The sequence below is a fragment of the Ranitomeya variabilis genome, chromosome 6, assembly GCF_051348905.1.
Source record: "Ranitomeya variabilis isolate aRanVar5 chromosome 6, aRanVar5.hap1, whole genome shotgun sequence".
Lineage (NCBI taxonomy): Eukaryota > Metazoa > Chordata > Amphibia > Anura > Dendrobatidae > Ranitomeya > Ranitomeya variabilis.
In genome coordinates, this window is record NC_135237.1 from 282620913 (window position 1) to 282640003 (window position 19091).

Genomic DNA, 19091 nt, shown 5'->3' on the forward strand with positions numbered 1-19091 from the left:
AGCCCATTCCAGCTTTGTGCAAGTCTATGATCTTGTCCCTGACATCCTTATAAAGCTCTTTGGTCTTGCCCATGTTGTGGAGGTTAGAATCTGACTGATTAATTGATTCTGTGGACAGGAGTCTTTCATAAAGGTGACTATGTAAGACGGGTGTCTTTAATGCAGATAACGAGTTGATTAGGAGCATCTAACTAGTCTGTAGGAACCAGAACTCCTAATGGTTGGTAGGGGATCAAATACTTATTTCCTACTGCAAAATGCAAATACTTTTATATAATTTATACAATGTGATTTTCTGGATTTTATTTTTGATATTCTATCTTTCAATGTTAAAATTAACCTACCCTTAAAATTATAGACTGTTCATGTCTTTGTCAGTGGGCAAACTTACAAAATCAGCAAGGGATCAAATACTTATTTCCCCCACTGTATATACTCCAGTCCCATTATACCCAACGAAAGGTACAGTGGAGAAAATAAGTATTTAATACAATGCTGATTTTTGCAAGTTTTCACACCTACAAAGAATGGAGAGGTCTAATTTTTATCATCGGTACACTTCAACTGTGAGAGACAGAATCTAAAAATACAAAACAAAAAATCAAATTGTTTAGATTTTAATTAGATTGAATTTTATTGCATAAAATAAGTATTTCATCACCTACCAACCAGCAAAAATTCATTACCTGTATTAATTGCACTTGTTTGAACTTGTCACCTGTATAAACTTATTTGAACTTGTCACCTGTATAAAAAGACACCTGTCCACATACTCAATAAATCACAATCCAACCTCTCCACCATGGCCAAGACCAAAGAGCAGTCTAAAGACACCATGGATAAAATTGTAGACCTGCACAAGGCTGGGATTGGCTAAAGGACAATAGGCAAGCAGCTTGGTGAGAAGACAACTGTTGGCACAATTATTAGAAAAGGGAAGAAACTCACAAGATGACTGTAAATCTTCATTCTAAGGCTAGGTTCACATTGCGTCAAGTACATGGCGTTAAACGGATCCGTTAAACGCATGTACAGAAAAGGGTCCTATTTTTCGAAAAATCGGCATCACGTTAACGCTTGCGTTAACGTGTGTGACCGCGTTTTTCTCATTTGGATGTCCGTTCGCGATGTATCCGTTTGTCTGCATTTGTCACTGTCAATAAAGTTTATTTACTTTTTTTTTTCTCCTTTTGTCATCGTCGGGGTGTGGGAGCAGACTCATTCTCCATTTTGAAAGCATTGAGTGAACTTCAGCTAGCAAGATGTTTGTGTCTGAGCTCGTTCGATTTCGCTTGATGCGGTTGTGACTTCGGCAGAGAAAGCGTAGTTCGCAAAGGAGATATTGGATCCACGAAGTGAATTTATTGCGGCATACATATGGTGCCTTTCACACCCTGTATCTTCAGCTTCGGGATCACCCCTCCAAATTCCAACGCTATCTACGGATGTCCATTGAGACCTTTGATGTTCTGCTCTCACATGTGAAGGATGAGATACATCATCATTGCAGCACTTTCCGTGAAAGCATCTATGCGGAGAAACGATTAGTAGTGACTGTGAGGTAATTATAAATTTTTTTATCATTCTATTGACAAAGACTAGATATAGGTATCGTGGGGCATAATGTTCATTTGTATATTCTATTGTATGTAGCCTTTTCGTTGTCCTTTAAAATCCTAAACAATTTTATTTTTTTTTTTTCTTTTTCAATGCCGACAGATATCTGGCTACCGGAGAATCTTTTTCATCACTGCATTACCAATTTAGACTGGGGAAGTCAACAATTTGCCAACTGGTTCGGGAAACTTGTGATGCCATTTGGAACAACTTGCAACCACTTGTGCTACCAACCCCGACATCAGAAATGTGGCTAGCGATTTCCCAACAGTTCGAGGATGTGGCTAATTTCCCCAATTGTATTGGTGCCGTGGACGGCAAGCACATACGGATTCAGAAACCAGCGCATAGTGGATCCCTCTACTATAATTATAAGAAATACTTTTCAATTATATTGATGGCTATTGCGGATGCAAGATACCGTTTTGTAGCTGTGGATATTGGTGCGTATGGCCGTACTAACGATTCCGAGTCTTCAGAGACTCCAACATGGGGAGATGTTTGTACAGCAACAATTTTAACATACCCTCATCACGACCTCTACCGGGGACCGAAGACCCAAGTTTGCCCTTTGTTTTAGTTGGTGATGAGGCGTTCCAACTTGGACAAAATCTCCTCAAGCCGTAGTCTGAACTCCACCAGGCGCATTTTTAATTATCGCTTGAGCCGGGCAAGACATTATTTGGAGTGTGCCTTTGGGATTTTGACATTAAAATGGCGAATTCTACTAACTTGCATGCAACTGCAACCAGAAAATGTGGACCGTGTTGTGAAGGCATGCATCTGTCTGCATAATTTTGTTGCCAGACATGAACCCCAGGTGGTTGACCCCGATGAATGTGAGTCGAACCTCATTAGCATTGAATCTACTGCTGTTCGGTCTACAGCTCAAATAATGAGGATTCGTGACCAATTTGCACTGTACTACACACATAAAGGCCATATTCCATGGCAAGACAGACACGTGTGAAATTTATTTAAAGTCTGAAGCTGTGTCCTGATGTTTTGTTTAAAGTGTTTAGGGTTTTTTGGGTTTGTTTTATTTCCCACAACCTTATGTCTTGTAAAAAGTTACATTCATGTTATTATGTTGTGTTCAAAGTTAAAGTCATGCAAGAAGCAGATTTTAAACAGTTTACTAAAGTTTCCAAATTTGTATGAAAGAACTGTTGCTAGACATGTTTTACATATGATATCCCGTAGGGATGTAAAAAAACACACACGAAATTGGGTGAAAAAAAATAATTAACCAACAAAACGTGAAACGCAGTAATTGCAACTGGCTGGGGACAGTGAGCAGTACTATAGACTCTGGTATTGCGCGGGCGTATTAACTGCCCAGGTGTATGATGGACTGCTACTTTGTCTCTGATGTTCCATGCTTGTTTTGCACCGGGCTCTATATTGAGGGTTGTAGGCCTGCATGTCTATGCTTCTTGTTCTCGATGGAGCGGGTTCCTGGGGGCCCACAAATTCCTCAAGAAGGTCATTCAGTCTTTGCCTAAACAAAAGGTTTCTGTGTGCCGGGATATTTTGTGCTACAGGCACATAGGACAAAAAAAGTAGCTTCCACTCATTTGCAGAATATACAGACTCGCGGGATTGCAAGTCGGTAATTTCCCGCCTCCGGTCTTTGAGTTCACTACGACACATGTCCTCAACCCGTTGGAGTCCATCGACAATAATGGCATCAGCTTCATCTTTTTGTGATGCTCGCTTGCATCCACGCTGTGATTGCAACCGGGCACTCACACCAGAAGCAACAGTGCTTCTCTCCCCAGATCGTGGCTCGCTGATGCCAGACACATCTTCAGCGCCCGTCTGCTGGCTTGGTTCCAGTGGAGATGGCTCCAGTTCTTCTGTCTGTCTAGGCGCGGCGGTACTGCATATCGTGCTGTAACCCCCCCCAAAAAAAATCAATTATTTTGCTTTAATTTTGAAACAATTTTGTCTCGCACACAGACCTATTTGTACTTACGAGCGCTGAGACACTGTTTTTTGCAGAAAGAGCAATTGCTCGTAATGCACATACGGGGTCACCCGTTTTGCACCTGATCCGCTTGGTGCATTTTGACTGTTCCGGTAGTCACGGACAAAGCGGTCCCTTATTGATTTCCAACGGGTATGGACCGCATCCGCTGTAAGTTTTAAAAAAAGGTAAAAAAAAGATATATAAATAGTAGATAGACAGTTCTTATATTGATAGTTTAAAAATTGTGTATAGTTAAGATAGTTGATATATAGCTAGTAGATAGATACTTGATAGATAGTTGTTTATAGATGATAGAGAAATAGTGTATAGGTAGTTGAGAGATAGATAGTAGACAATTTAACATCACCAATATTTACCAATTTTTTTCTTTGAGGTTGACGACTTCTCCATGTATCGGGGATCGAAGTGACATAATTTGATCCCACAACTTTCGGTTCTTCACAATGTCATGGTGGGAGCTGTCGCTTTGGTCCCATATTGAGGGGTTGGCTTCCACAAGGTTGAATCAGTGTCTCGTTGTGAATGGTCAACGGCTCTTCGTCAACCACAATCCTTTTCTTTTTTTGGCTTGCTGACTTGGACTATGTAAACACAAAACGTTATGTTGAAAGGTTCAATTTCAGTTTATTGGTAGACTGATAGATAGATACATTGATAGATACATAGATAGATAGATACATAGATAGATACATAGATACATTGATAGATAGATACAGCGAAAGATAGAGAGAGAGCGAGATAGATAGTGGTTAGATAGTTTATAGATATAGCAGATAGAAAGTTAATAGATAGATTGTAGATAAATATTGGTTAGAAAATTTCTAGTTTTATATTTACCACTGGCAGTTGTGGCGATGACAGACGGCGAGGAACCTTCTTCCTCTTGTGTCCTCCGTGTGCCACAACCTATTGTGTATGTAAATGGAAAAAAATTAAATTACATTTCTTGGATCAATAAATTTATGCTTGCAAAACTTAAAAATGTCTGCCATGTACCTTTGTGGGTTTTGCCTGTTTTTTTGGGGGGGTCTAGCAGCCTCGGGCTCCGAAGACTCCTATTTGCAATAAAAACATGATTATACACGTGCTTAGCTCAATACACTGGAGTTTCACACAAATTTTAGTGTTTTTTTAAAGTGCAAGCCTACCGACTGAGATGAAAAAACCGCAGACACGCTGCTGCTGCTGCTGCTTCCCTCACTATCCGACATCTGCAACAAAGCAATACATTTTTAGTACACACACATCCGTCGGACAATACAGACTCCCATGATGTATACAGAGATATATATATATACAAATGTACTTACATTTCCTGTGATCTCTTGGAACACACTTTCTCTCTCACGTGCAGCAGGCCTCAGGAACAATGTGTGCTTGGGACATTAATGGCCGAAATCATGTTTCCTGTCACATGACCACATGGACCACCCTCAAACGCTATTAAAACGTATGGTTCTATTTGGAAATTTTTAAAGATTTGCGTTTGGATGCGTTTGCCATAACCATCAATGGCAGAATTAACGCTTCCGTTAGTATTGCGTTAGCTTGGCCGGACCCGAAAACGCTGCAACCGCGTTCCAAGGTCCGTCAGAAAAAAACATTATGTGACTAACGCATGCCAATTTTGGCATGCGTCACGATGCGTCAGACAATGCAAGTCTATGGCCGCGTTAGTATGTGCGTTATAAAGAGTTTTGAGTACTTAGAAACGTGTCCGTTAGACGGACTCAAATAGCGCAATGTGAACCTAGCCTAAGGCTCCATGCGAGATCTCGAATCGTGGGGTAAGGATGATTTTCAAAAGGTCAGGAATCAGCCCAGAACTACACGAGGGAGGACCTGGTGAATGGCCTGGAGCGAGCTGGGACCACAGTCTCAAACCTTACCTTTAGTAACACACTGCGCCATCATGGATTAAAATCCTGCAGGGCATGCAAGCTCCCCCTGCTCATGCCAGAATATGTCCAGACCTGTATGACATTTACCAATGACCATCTGGATGATCCAGAGGAGGCATGGGAGAAGGTCATGTGGTCAGATAAAACTAAAATAGAACTTTTTGGTATCAACTCCACTCCCCATGCTTGGAGGAAGAAGGATGAGCACAACCCCAAGAACATCATCCCAACCATGAAGCATGGTGGGGGAAACATCATGCTTTGAGAGTGCTTTTCTGCAAAGGGGAGGGGACGACTGCACCGTATTGAAGGGAGAATGGATGCAGTCATGTATGATAGGATTTTGGCCAACAACCTTCTTCCCTCAGAGCATTGAAAATGGGTCGCGGCTGGGTCTTCCAGCATGACAATGACTTGAAACATACAGCCAAGGCAACTAGGAGTGGCTCCATAAGAAGCATTTCAAGGTACTGGAGTGGCCTAGCCAGTCTCTAGACCTGAACCCAATAGAAAATCTTTTGGAGGGAGCTGGAACTCAATGTTGCCCAGTGACAACCCCAAAATTTGAAAAATCTAGAGAAGATCTGTATGGAGGAGTGGGCCAAAATCTCTGCTGCAGTGTCTGTGCAAACTTGGTCAAGAACTACAGGAAACGTTTGACCTCTTTAATTGCAAACAAAGATTTTCGTACCAAATATTATGTTCTGTTTTTTTTCTATTGTATCAGATACTTATTTTTATGCAATAAAATGCAAATTAATTATTAAAAACTCCTCATACAGTGTGATTTTTTAGATTATTTCTCTTTCAGCTGAAGTGTACTTACAAAAAAAACTACAGACCTCTCCGTTCTTTGTAGGTGGGGAAACTTGCAAAATCGTCGAATACTTTTTTTTCACCACTGTATATACTCCAGCCCCGGTGTCTCCTATGTGATGTGTATACAGCAGTCTCATTGTCTCCTTTGTTTTGTATACAGCAGCTCTCACTCTGCTGGAGTTCTATAAATGTAACCTGAGCAGTGATGAATTTCCGACTGTGAGGAGACCTGCAGTGTAATATACATTTGTGTTCAATATGACTTACTGCTGCAAGTTTTTTTTACAAAACTTATCACAAAGAGACACCTGCCTACTAGACTGACGCAAATCTGGAAAAGCAGTTATGAGTAGTAACATCATCAATACCACCTAACATCACAGCCGCACCAAAGAGAAGCAACTCAAGCAGAATAAAGGTTCCCCATCCCTGATTTAGAGGAAGGAGCTTGCCGTTGGCTACCTTGGCATTTCTCCTTGGAGAGGGTTCTGACATATGGCACCTAATAAACTGTACTGTAGATGACTTTCTTTTTTTCGCTCATACCTATGAAATGACTGCAGTTTTGATGCCCTGCTTGCAGGAATGGTGCTGTTTATCTGTGGAATGGTTGTCAATATTCATTCTGACTACATACTGAGAAATCTGAGAGAACCTGGAGAGACGGGGTATAAAATTCCCAGAGGTAAGTAGTCACACATCATCCCAATATATAGTAACATCACCTATCTGCTGTCATGTTTTATTAAAGTGACAGGAGTCAGCCACAGCTTTCCATTCTCATGAATAGCAAATTCAAGCTGTAGCCATTGCCAATTGATAATTTTATTAGAAGAGAAATGACAACTATGGCTGCACTTCCTGTTGTCATATATAAAAAAATTCTGTCCAAGAAAAGTGTCTCACTTTGAACCGCTAAAGGGGGCCTGTCACTTGCTTAAAAAATGATAAAGATCCCGGAGCTCTTCTAATTCTTCTGCTCATTTCCATTTTCCGCTGCATCACTCAATTGCCGAGATATTCATATTTGTTGCTTTTAGGGCTCACTATTGTGAAATTTCACCTTGCAATACAGTTAGGCGTTTCTTCAGAGTCTTCAACATTCACCTTGAGATCCCACCAATCACAACTGAGCAGTCTTAAGTCGTCTCTGGGGTGTGCACTTTCATCCCTCCCTACCACACGCTGCCAACATCAGACTGCTAGCCTTTTGATTGGCATCTTCTTGGAGGGAGGGTTGAAAGCGCACACTCCCAGAGAAGTCTCTTAAGAAACAGTCTCTTAAGAGACAGTTGATATACAAGCAGATATTTCACATTCTGCACTCCAAAAGAGCCAAATGCTAATATCTCTGCAATGGAGCAATGCAGCACAAAATGTAAATAAGTGGCAGAATCAGGCAAGCTCCGAGATTTTTAACTATTTTTTTTTTTTTATTTAAGCAAATAACTGGTCCTCTTTTAAAAGGCTCCTGGGGTTTGCTGTGAGAGTGCCTATGTTAACATGCCTTAGGTATGTATTTCATGTATTGATAATGTTGCATGCTCATTGATTGGCATACACATGTATTCCAATACATTACAGCGAAAATAAATAAGAGGTTAATGAGAGACTAGCTGTAATGTTTATTAAAAATGAATCTCAATACCAAATAAAATGTATATAACATAAAATACACACAGGTTTCCCCCATAATTTTATTAAATGGGCCAACACTGCAATAACTTGCAGAACAGCTAAAAATACATATATACCTTAAATAAAATAACGGGAACACTTACATTGTGTTGTTTAAGTCCAAGTCAATCACACTTCTGTGAAATCAACCTGTCCAGTTAGTTTCTCCTGCTGTTGTGCAAATGGAAAAGGCAACAGGTAGAAATGATAAGGAATTAGCATGCTAACCCCTATAAAGAAGTGGTTCTGCAGGTGTTGACCACAGTCCATTTCTCTGTTCTCATCCTTTTGGCTGTTTTTGTCACTTTTTTTGCATTTTGTCATTGCTCTCACCCCTAGATGTACTGTACAGTAGCATAAGGCGGTGTCTACAACCTACACAAGTTTCTCAGGTAGTGCAGCTCATACAGGATGGCACATCAATGCAAGCTGTGGCAAGAAGGGTAGCTGTGACTGTCAACACAGTGTCCAAAGCATGGAGCATATACCAGTAGAGGGGGGCCGTACGAAAGCAAGAACCCAGCAGCACACTGAGCACATTTGACAGACGTGACAGAGTCTGGAGATGCCATGGAGAACATCCTGCTGCCTGCAACATCCTCCAGCATGGCTGGTTTGGCAGTGGGTCAGTAATGGTGTGGGGTGGCATTTCTTTGGAAGACTGCACAGCCCTCTGTGTGCTAGCCAGAGGTAACCTGACTGCCATTAGGTACCAGGATGAGATCCTCAGACCCCTTCTGAGACTATGCAAGTCCAGTGGGCCCTGGGTTCCTTCTGATGCATGACAATGCTAGGCCTCATGTGACTGAAATGTGTCAGCAGTTCCTGCAAGATGAAGGCATTGAAGCTATGGACTGGCCCTCCCCGTTCCCCAGACCTCAGTCCAATCGAGCACATGTGGGACATCATGTCTCGTTCCATCCACGTTTCACCACAGACTGTCCAGGAGTTGACTGATGCTTTAATCCATGTCTGGGAGGAGATCCCTCAGGAGACCATCCGCCGCCTCATCAGGAGCATGCCCAAGCATTGTAGGGAGGTCATACAGGCACATGGAGGCAACACACACACACAGCTGAGCATTTCCTTGTCTTGAGGCATTTCCACTGAAGTTGAATCAGACTGTAATTTGATTTTCCACTTTGATTATGAGTGTCATTCCAAATCCAGAGCTCCATGGGATCCTAAAGAAATCGGAGCATGCTCAGTTAAAAAAAACGGAATTCGTCGCCGGATTCCGTCATTTGACGGATCCAGCGCCCATAGGCTTCCATTCGAGCATCCGTCACTGTCCGATTTTTCAACGGACACAAAAAGTGTTACTTTGTCCATTGTCTCCAGCCGCCGGACAAACAGTTTTCGACGGATCCGGCGAACGATGGATGAAACGTGAGGCCATCCGTCGCTAATACAAGTCTATGAGAAAAAAACGGAACTGGCGGCATCAGTCGTCGGATTCGTTTTTTTCAAAATTCGATGGATTGCGACTGATGGCAAAATACTGATGCGTGAAAGGGGTCTAAGCTGACATGAAAACAATTACGTTTCTTAGCAGCACACCGTCCTGTATAAACAAGTCTTGTGCTGCCACGAGCAATCTATTACTGATTGTTCTGTGCACACCACAAGACAGGTGGTGTATGTCCGGTTTTATGCTTACGCAGGGTTATGGCAGAACGTGTTATAGACACATGCTTGACAAGTAGGAGTACTGACAGCGCCTCCAAAATCACTACTTCAATTTGCCACCTAAATTGCAACTCTGGAACAGGATTGCATAGGGACTGTAGAGTAATTTCACTCTCCTTGTGATGGTGAGATCAAATGATGTAAAAGGATTACCATTGGTCCTCATGTCATGGTTTATGGTTTCAAGAGGATTGAGACATTATCAGGAATTAGGGATGGATGATGCTGACATCCCAGACTTCTTTAGAGCCCCTTCACTCTTCCGTGTTTCCAGTACGTGTGGTATGTTTTGTTTTTTTTCTTTCTCATGGATGCCACACATACCCATTATAACCTATGGCTCTATGCACATGTCCGTGTTTATATATGGACTGTGTCATTTGCACGGACACACGGAGATATGTGTATTTTTTCGCGGCAGCACGAATGACAAGGGTCAATTCAAGTCTATGGGTCTGTGAAAAGCACTAACAGTTCTGTCTGTGTTAAACATTGCAAAGTATAGCGATGTAATTTATTTCTATCCATACTGGAAAAACACTGATGAAAGACACTGACAACAGTACGGGTTTTTCACATACGTGTTTTCTACGGACGTGTGACAGAGGCCTTACGCTGATGAACCTACACATAATGGAAATGTAGCAATAGGCTCCTATTCTATCAAAGTCCGATGTAACTACGGTAAATGGTATTCTCTGAGGTTTTGTTTTTTGTCTCCCTTTTTATAACTCCATTGTGACAATGAATATCCCAGAGAAGATTGAAGCCATTGAGAGCCCTGAGTGTGACCTGCTAGCCTCTCTGGGCAAGTTGTTATTGTACAGCTCCATCTCACGTGACAAGGGATGGGCGGCCACACAGTATTTTCTGGCCACGTGTGGACTCCGTGTAAAAAGCACATAATAAGGCTTCATTCACGTGTCAGGGATTTTTCTTGAACACAGAAATGACCAATTTTCATCAATATTTTACTTAAAATTTTTAACAGTTTGGTCAGGAGGTCAGTTTTTGCCATAAGAGTTTTAGCAATTCTTTTTTGTTTGTTTTTGACTAGAAGTTTTCTCAAGTTGCTTCTTTGTTTATTGTGGAATTTTTACTATTATTTTGGCTAAAGGACGTTACTAATCATAGCTGAATATGCAGAAGACTGTTAATGTTCTGGCGGGGCATAGAAAGCCCAGTGTTTGTAGCTCCCACTTGATGATTATTAAATCCGGACCTTGAATTTAATATTAAATATTAAGTTATATAAAATCTTAATATGAGGACACATTATCTCTGCGCAATACAGTGGTCTGTGCTGCGATGTCCACTGGTCTAACATAAGTAAAGACCTAGTATACCGAATAATCTCTCCCGCTTTGCCTGTAGAAGAGCATATACCGTATATGATCTGGTAAAATGATGAGGGAGACTACCTGACACCACTTGCCCCATCTTGATTTGTAAATGCATTTTCCGAAAATGTTTGAACATGTTGTAGAGACATGTTATAAGTTTCTATTTGTCACAAAGCAGAGCCCAGAACCCAAGGACCCCAAAGGAAAGGGGTGTTGAGACCACCACCGATCACTAACACTAGCCCATATTCAAAAGAGAATCAAAAAGACAGCGCCACAATGGACAGTGATAATAATCTTACGTTTTAATCTGCCTCCTGCGGCGATTAAAACGTAAGATTATTATCACTGTCCATTGTGGCGCTGTCTTTTTGATTCTCTTTTGAATATGGACTTGTATCCGGGTTGGATCCCCTTGTGTTGACGTGCGCCCTTTTGCACATGGAGGCTGTATGGACATAGGGTGCGGTTTAACCTCTTCTTGGATTTTCACTAACACTAGCCATCTAGGTCTTCTCTGAAACTGAAGATGGCCTAATTTACTTTCTATTGAGCTCATTTGCAGCACCACTCTGTAAAATGGTGTTCCCCTTCACTCAGCACGGGAAATCACAAAACTTATGGTGTGCGCCTGTGACAGGTCACACATTTCCTGAAAGTGCAATTACACTGTAGGTTATTGATGTCTTTTTTTTGCACATGCCCCCTACGTTAACACATTCCTGATTCGGACGCAGATTCTGCACCAACATCCTCATCACATCTGCTCACTTTCCACATGTTGCGCTAGTGAGTAGAATATTTCATTTCTGACAAAATGTTCATATTTAAGGGGATTGTCTGGTTTTAACAATATTGATGACCTATCCTCATGATGGGTCATCAAAAGTGGATTGGTGGGACGCTAACACCCTACACTGATTAGTTGTAAAGAATGTATGGAGCCAGAACAGCACGAGGGCATAGGCATATCTTAACGTGTGACCATACCCCGAATCCTTCTGCTATATATATATATATATATATATATATATATATATATATATATATATATATATATATATATATATATATATATATATAGTACTGCTGAAGTAATATGATATGGTACTACACATTCAATGTATATGTCTGTTTTTATTGTATTTTAAGGTGGACTTTTTGAGTATGTTTCTGGTGCTAACTTTTTTGGTGAAATTGTGGAATGGTCAGGATTTGCTATTGCTGGTTGGTCCATCCCTGGAGCAGCTTTTGCTGTGTTCACATTTCTGGTGCTTTTATCTCGAGCACAGCAACATCATCAGTAAGTATTTTTCTCTTTTCTCACATTCAAGGAATTGCAGTTATTATAAGGAACTATGGCCGTGTAAAACATATTTACATTGTTACCCCTATGAAGAGCGTAGAATGTTAGTTCACTAGACGCAGAACTTGTTGGACATTGGGTAGCAGGATGACCGCCTGGTTCTGTGCGTGTAAGGGAGGGGAATACTGCAGGTAAAATCGGGAAGAAACATCATAGTCTTTTGCTGTCATCTCTTCTCTTCTGCAACCTTCATTCCCGTCAGAGATTAACTGTCACAGGGTTACAGCAACAGAGAGGAGCCAGAAGACTGCAGCGTCTGATTGCTCCTACTCCTGTCCTGAGAAGAAGCTCTTCTTCTTCGTATTAATGGTGTTTATTTCTTTTGACAAGACGGGTTAATTGGCCATGTTGGAAACTCCGAGGTCTCAGCTGAGCTCGATTAGCCACTCCCACCCCCTTTATAATCTGGGTTTTGATTCAGATCCATGTCAGATCTAGCATTTGCTGCATGGCTTAGGATATGAGAAGGAGTTTTGGAGGAGTGATCTATGACACTTGCGTGGTTTGAAAGTATGGTAATTCCCTTCCCTTTTCTTATTTTGTTTTTCCCCATCGTCCACTCGGGTGCATTCCTCTGTTATATGTGAGTGAATATTTTGTATGCCTGCTGTTTTCAGTAAATCCTTGTTTGTGCAGCCTTGTTTGTCGGCTTGGTGTACTACAGTGCACAGTAGCACCCCTCTTTTCTGGATGGGTGAAGAGAACAGACAGAGGGCTAGCTCAGGAGATAAGGCAAGGGTGGAGGCCACAGCATCTTCATCTTCAGAAGTATCCCAGGGAATAGGGCGAGCTAGGGCGTCCCTTAGGCTTAGGGACAGGGAAGGAGCCCTTAGTCCCCGGTCACCCAACAGCTGTGTCGTCACAGTAATCTTTTTTGTTTGTTTGTTTGTTTCCATGTAATCATCCCACCCCCATCAAAGACTTTTTAATTGTCAGAACTGTCATTGTGAATTTGTCACCAGGTGTTTGTTATTGTATCTGAGAGCAGCATGATTTTTTAAAAAAATTCTGTGGAAGTATGGTTGAAAAGCAATGTCTACCTTTCATTTGTTCATTTTCATAGATTTCTTTATTTATTATTACTTTTGTCAGATTCAAATTATTTCTGTGACCATTGTGAGTTTTTCTATCATTAAACGAGGGATACCAACAATTTTGACCACGTGTGTATCTGCTACACACACACGCACGCGCGCACACACATCTGCTACATGCATACAAACACACTTCTTTAGCAATGACCTTTTGTGGCTTACCCTCCTTGTGCAGTGTGTCAATGACTGCCTTCTGGACATCTGTCAAGTCAGCAGTGTTCACCATGATTGTGGAGCCTACTGAAACAGACTAAGGGACCTTTTTAAATGCTTAGAAATGCCTTTGCAGGTGTTTTTTTGCTAATTATTCTAATTTACTGAGATAACGACTTTTGGGTTTTCATTGGCTGTAAGCTATAATGATCAAGATTAACAGAAATAAACACTTGAAATAGATCACTCTGTTTGTAATGACTCTATATAATATATGAGCTTCACTTTTTGTATTGAACTGAAATAAATAAACTTTTTGATGATATTCTAACTTTGTGAGAAGCACCTGTATATACATGTCTGCGGCATGAAGGTACACACACAGATATTTGTTCTCTCATTTTGAAAGCTATTGTGTCCGAGTTATCTTGCATCAAATAAAGCTGTTTCTGGACTGTAAGACGCACAGACTTTTTAGTAAAAAAAAAAAAAAATCTTGCTAAAAAGTCCATCTTTTAGTCCAAAAAATTCAGTATATACATTTTACATTGACCATTAAAGGAATATGGGGCCTGCTGGCAGCCTCTTATTACTCCATTTTCCCCAGGCAGATCACTCATGTATTCATTAATGTTTATAGGGAGAGATGACTGAGCAATAAAAAGTATTCACCTTACAAGTGGATGGTCACCTAATAGCATCTGCTTGGTCATTACTTCCTACTGACAGGTATTCCGTAGGAAAGGGGCTAACTTGTTGATCGCTGAAGGTCAGACCACTCTGCTCAGCTTTCAGTCTGAATGGATTAGAGAGGCGCATGCTCGCCCTCCGCTCTATTTATTGTCTATGACTTCTGGAAATAGACAAGTGCTATAGCTAGTTTTCTCTGGTGGTCCCATGGACCATGAATGTAGCGGAGATGGAGCATGCACATCTCTACTCCATTCAGACACAGCTCCATAGATAGCACGTTTTGGGATCCCTGCGGTTGGACCTCCAGCTATCATTAAGTTATCCTCTATCCTGTGAACAGAGGATACTTTTAATTTTGTGAATACCCCTTTAACTTGATAGGCTTGTCAGGATATGCTATTGTCATAAACTATATTGTACTACGTTGCATTCTTATAAGACTAATGTATCAGCCTTCGGCTACTGGGCAGTCCCATATACTTTGAATGGAGTGGTACTGGGTATGCACGGCCATTTCTCCATTCAAATAGGGTGCCCTAGGTAGGTGAAAACTAGCTATATTAGGATAACTGCCTTCAATATTATCACTAACTCTTTTTCATATTTTACAGATGGTATATTGAGAAATTTGAAGACTATCCAAAATCCAGGAAAATTGTCATCCCGTTTACATATTAATTTGTTTGTTGAATAATTTAAGACCAAAGTGCCTGCTCAGCAGAGTTTAATCTCCTCACTGGTGCTGATCTCTATACTGTATATCTACATGAGGGAGACTTAGTGGAATCTTCCATGTTTTGGTTAAGAAAGTTTAGCAGTTTTAAGTAGCACTCCAGTGAAAAGTGTTACTTCTAGTTCCCTTGTAATGTGTTGTGTGCTGGTGACAATAAATGTACTAATTTTGCCACATTCTCCTGCTATCAGCCCAACCCTCATCTGCACCATGCGACCCACCGTGTTATAGGCTGGAGCATGCAGAGTATTCAGTGTGGACTGGAAATCACATTGTCATTGCATTCCTGTGACAGTCTGCAGGTGAATCACCTAGAAATGCAGAGAGAAAGTGACTGCCGCTCCACACAGAAGACACTCTGTTGTCTGAATATTTACAGTGCTGGTCACATGCTGCCAATGACGACCGTAACACTGCTGATTTGTGAGTGATGCAAATGTGCACTTTTACGTAAACACAAGGGGAAAAAGCTACAACTTTTCACTTGAGTGCTTCCCTTAGAGGGATATCCGGCACTTTTTATATAAAAAAAAATTGCATCAGCACTAACAGGCAGGTAGTTGCTTCCGTCATAAACCACTCCTGCCGGCGATTCAGCTGCCTCTTCTGCTGTCACTTTTAGAGAGTGGCAACTTCTTTTTCGCTCTGCTATGTCAACAGGGGGGTGTGACTTCCAACGTCATTCTGATTAACAGTCCGCTCCGCCAGGTAGGCAGTGGGGATCTAGCTGTCAATAAAATAATGTCAGCAGTCCCGCCCTGTCAAGAGAGCAGAGCGGAAAAGAAGCCGCCGCTCTGTTGACATCAAAGAACATGCCAGGCACAGCAGGCAGGAAGGTAGCAACTACCTTCCTGTTAGTGCTTGGGCAGATTTTTTTTTTTTTTTTTTTAACAAAGTTCCGGATGTCCCCTTTTAAGCCTATAGGCATGATTTTTAAATAAAGCATTTGTTTTATGATGTTCTGAGGACTTGAAATGTTCTACCTCATTTTATTGTTGTAATATATTGTATTCCTTACTTTCTCAAGAATGTTAAAAATAAAACGTTTTTATCAGCAAGTGATCCAAATCAAGTCATTCATTCAGAGATATCTTGTAAACAAATGATCTAGACTTGAAGGGTTCTTCCTAAAAAAATCAAGGTATCCTCTCTCCTTAGTATAGTTATGCTGATTGTTGAGGACTCCAGCCATCTGGAAATTGGGGCTCTGGAACCTTGAGTATTGGGCTCTGTAGCCCTGTCCTGAATAAAGTGGAGGTGCACTTGCTGAACCTCAGCTCCAGTTAAGTGTTTGTGGAACTGCCGAGTGCAGAGCTCGGCTTTTTCCGGCAGTGTCATAGACTGTTAATAGAGCGGAGGCCAAGTCATGTACACCTTCACTTAAATCAGGATGGTGCTGCAGACTCTGCTATCGGGGTTCCTAAGCACCAATCTTGAGATCCCTGGAGTCCCGCCAAACTCCAGCAATCGGCAAGGTATCCCCTCTTCTGAGGATAATTTTGAATTTTGGGGTGGTATAACCCTTAAATGTATCATTCGAGAAGACTTATGGTTATATTCATTATCTTAAAACAAAGGATTTGATATGAAGGCTCAGCACATCCATAGTCTATATAGAGTTTCCTAGCTTATCGGTACCATTGCTCCAATGAACCGTCCACTTTACAAATATAGAGAAAAAGTGCAGCACATCCAAGGAATAAACTAGCTATCTTCTTTATTGCATAACAAGAATAGATTAAAAAAACACTTTGCAAAGGAAATGATTCACATGAAATACTGACATGTTTCCAGCTTAAGAAGAACGCCCTTACGCAGTCTACATCAAGGAGTCATGGGAGAATCCATAAAACCCAGATAGACCAATCACATGAGTAATTAATAAATATATTTTAGACTGTGATGTATCTGCATGAATACAATTTATTGAGTGAAGCATGTTTTACAATCGTGAACAGTAATGTTTGTGTTTTAACATTGCTACCCACTGTATATGGAGATAACGCAACTATAATAATAATTTTTACTTCTATAGTGCCAATGTATTCCACAGCACTTCACAATTCAGAAGGTACTTGTACAGACAGTAGCAGTCATTGCAGAGTAGCACATAGTTCTACACGTACCAAGAGGAATCAGGGCTCTGCTCACAAGATTACAATCTACAAGGTAATGGGAGGATAGAAAAGGTAAAAAGTGCTTGTCCTGTAAGGGCCAGCCTTCAGTATAATAAATAGGGGCATTCAAATAACACTGAATGAACCAGTTACCAGCCAGTATGTGTACAAGTACAAATTCAAAGTGCTATTGAGTGCATGGAAAGGAGTACAGGGAATAGATTAGTGAGGAGAGATGAAAGGCCGCTTTAATGTGTTTTTAGGTGTTAGAGAAGGGATTTCTAACCTACTCAAGTGTTCTGTCTGTCAAGCGATGAAGCAATAATCAGAGAGACACTGCTTTTTGTCATTCCAAATAGTCTCTGTTTAATGGGGGGAGTTAGGGTGTTATCTTATAGTACAAGATCAAAGGGAAATGAGGCATTACACAATAATTTGGCAGAAATATGAGTTATACAATGGGTTGTCAAACACATCCTGGGATATGAGATAAATTATATAAGAGAATGTGGGGGTACCTCCAGCATGTCAATGTGTTCTGGTTCAAAAGTTAAAGTTCTCAAGAGAATCTGGCTGAAGAAATAGAATTCTTGGGTGATTACAGACCATATTGAAAACATGGACATGTATTTGACAATTTCTGGGAATTGTAGGAACTGACCATTGGCCATAAGAATGTCCGCACGTAGACAGATGATAACTGGAACATAGGCCATTCTTGCATAATACTATTTTCTTCTATTTTATTCAGAACAGAAATTAACCACTTCTTTCACAACTCCCCTCTTTTTATCATCTGGTCTACCTTGCCCAAGCTAATCCCTTCCTTACTCAGGTCTGCAAGATAACCGAAAATTACCAAAATACACGGCTTATCCTATGTATATCATGGGATACCAGTCTTGCTGCGTATCCATTCAGATTATACTTGTGGGTCAGACCTTCTGTTCCTTCTAACCCTATTTCTATCAAGGGATTATTATGAGGGGATAATATAGATATATTCTTATAATGTAATATAGACATTTTTATTAATATACTAAAATTTGTTAGAAAATAGAATATAGTTTTTATTTGTTATTATAATTCATAGAGTCCATATTGTCAATGAGTCTTTGTAAGTTCTCTCTGGGTTCTTTGTCTTTTATCAGACCATTGGTCTTCCTCAATACAATCAGCCAAATCTACTGGTTTGCTTGTTGCAGAATATGCAATCAGGTTGGAGTGCAGTTATCGAGGTAGTCATCACTTGAGTTTGCTTTATCTGAGTCAGTATTGATTTTACTTTGTTTACCTGGAAAACAAATAACTTTATCGTCACAGCAATGATCAGTATCACTAAAATTGCTTGAATTAGGAAATTAATTACATCCGATCTCCATCCACCTATTCCTTTGAACAGGTTCAAGGGATTTAACCATGAGAGCTATTCAGGGAGGGGTAAATCTTCGAGTGAGTTAGCTTTTCGCACCCCTTCCCTTTATGATTTCAAGTTGTTCTATATCATGAGTAACTCATTAGTCTGGAAGGATCCATATAGTGGCAACAGGCAGGTCCTACCACCTGACAGAAATTTCCTTGAGAGGCTGTGAGATAATGATGTACCATGGAATGCTGATTCATAATAACTATAAGCTGTTTCATGTAGGCTGATTCAACGTTTAGAGCATCAAATAAATAATCAGTTATACTATCAAAAACGTCACCTAGTCGATGCATGCCAACACATATTCATAGATGCCTATCTCTAGAAGCTGTATGAAATTAATTTGAAGTAGCAGGAGCAGGTACAATGGTCAGGCAGTGCACTTTTTTCCACATTTAGGCATACTCAGATTACGTAACCCTATTATATATGGAATTCTGGGGTCACCCAATTAGCTTTTACCTGACTTA

The 19091-nt window shown here is 40.7% G+C and overlaps 1 protein-coding gene across 1 annotated transcript in view; it reads left to right on the plus strand.

The window, feature by feature from the left end:
- The window catches only part of SRD5A1 (steroid 5 alpha-reductase 1), an 87368-nt gene extending 71228 nt beyond the window's left edge, over nucleotides 1-16140 (plus strand). Inside the window, exons 3-5 of the mRNA XM_077269693.1 lie at nucleotides 6914-7015; nucleotides 12192-12342; nucleotides 14957-16140. Of these exons, the coding sequence (XP_077125808.1) occupies nucleotides 6914-7015; nucleotides 12192-12342; nucleotides 14957-15023 (320 nt within the window). The 3' untranslated portion in view covers nucleotides 15024-16140. The remainder of the gene's footprint in view (nucleotides 1-6913; nucleotides 7016-12191; nucleotides 12343-14956) is intronic.
- Nucleotides 16141-19091: the final 2951 nt, after the last annotated feature.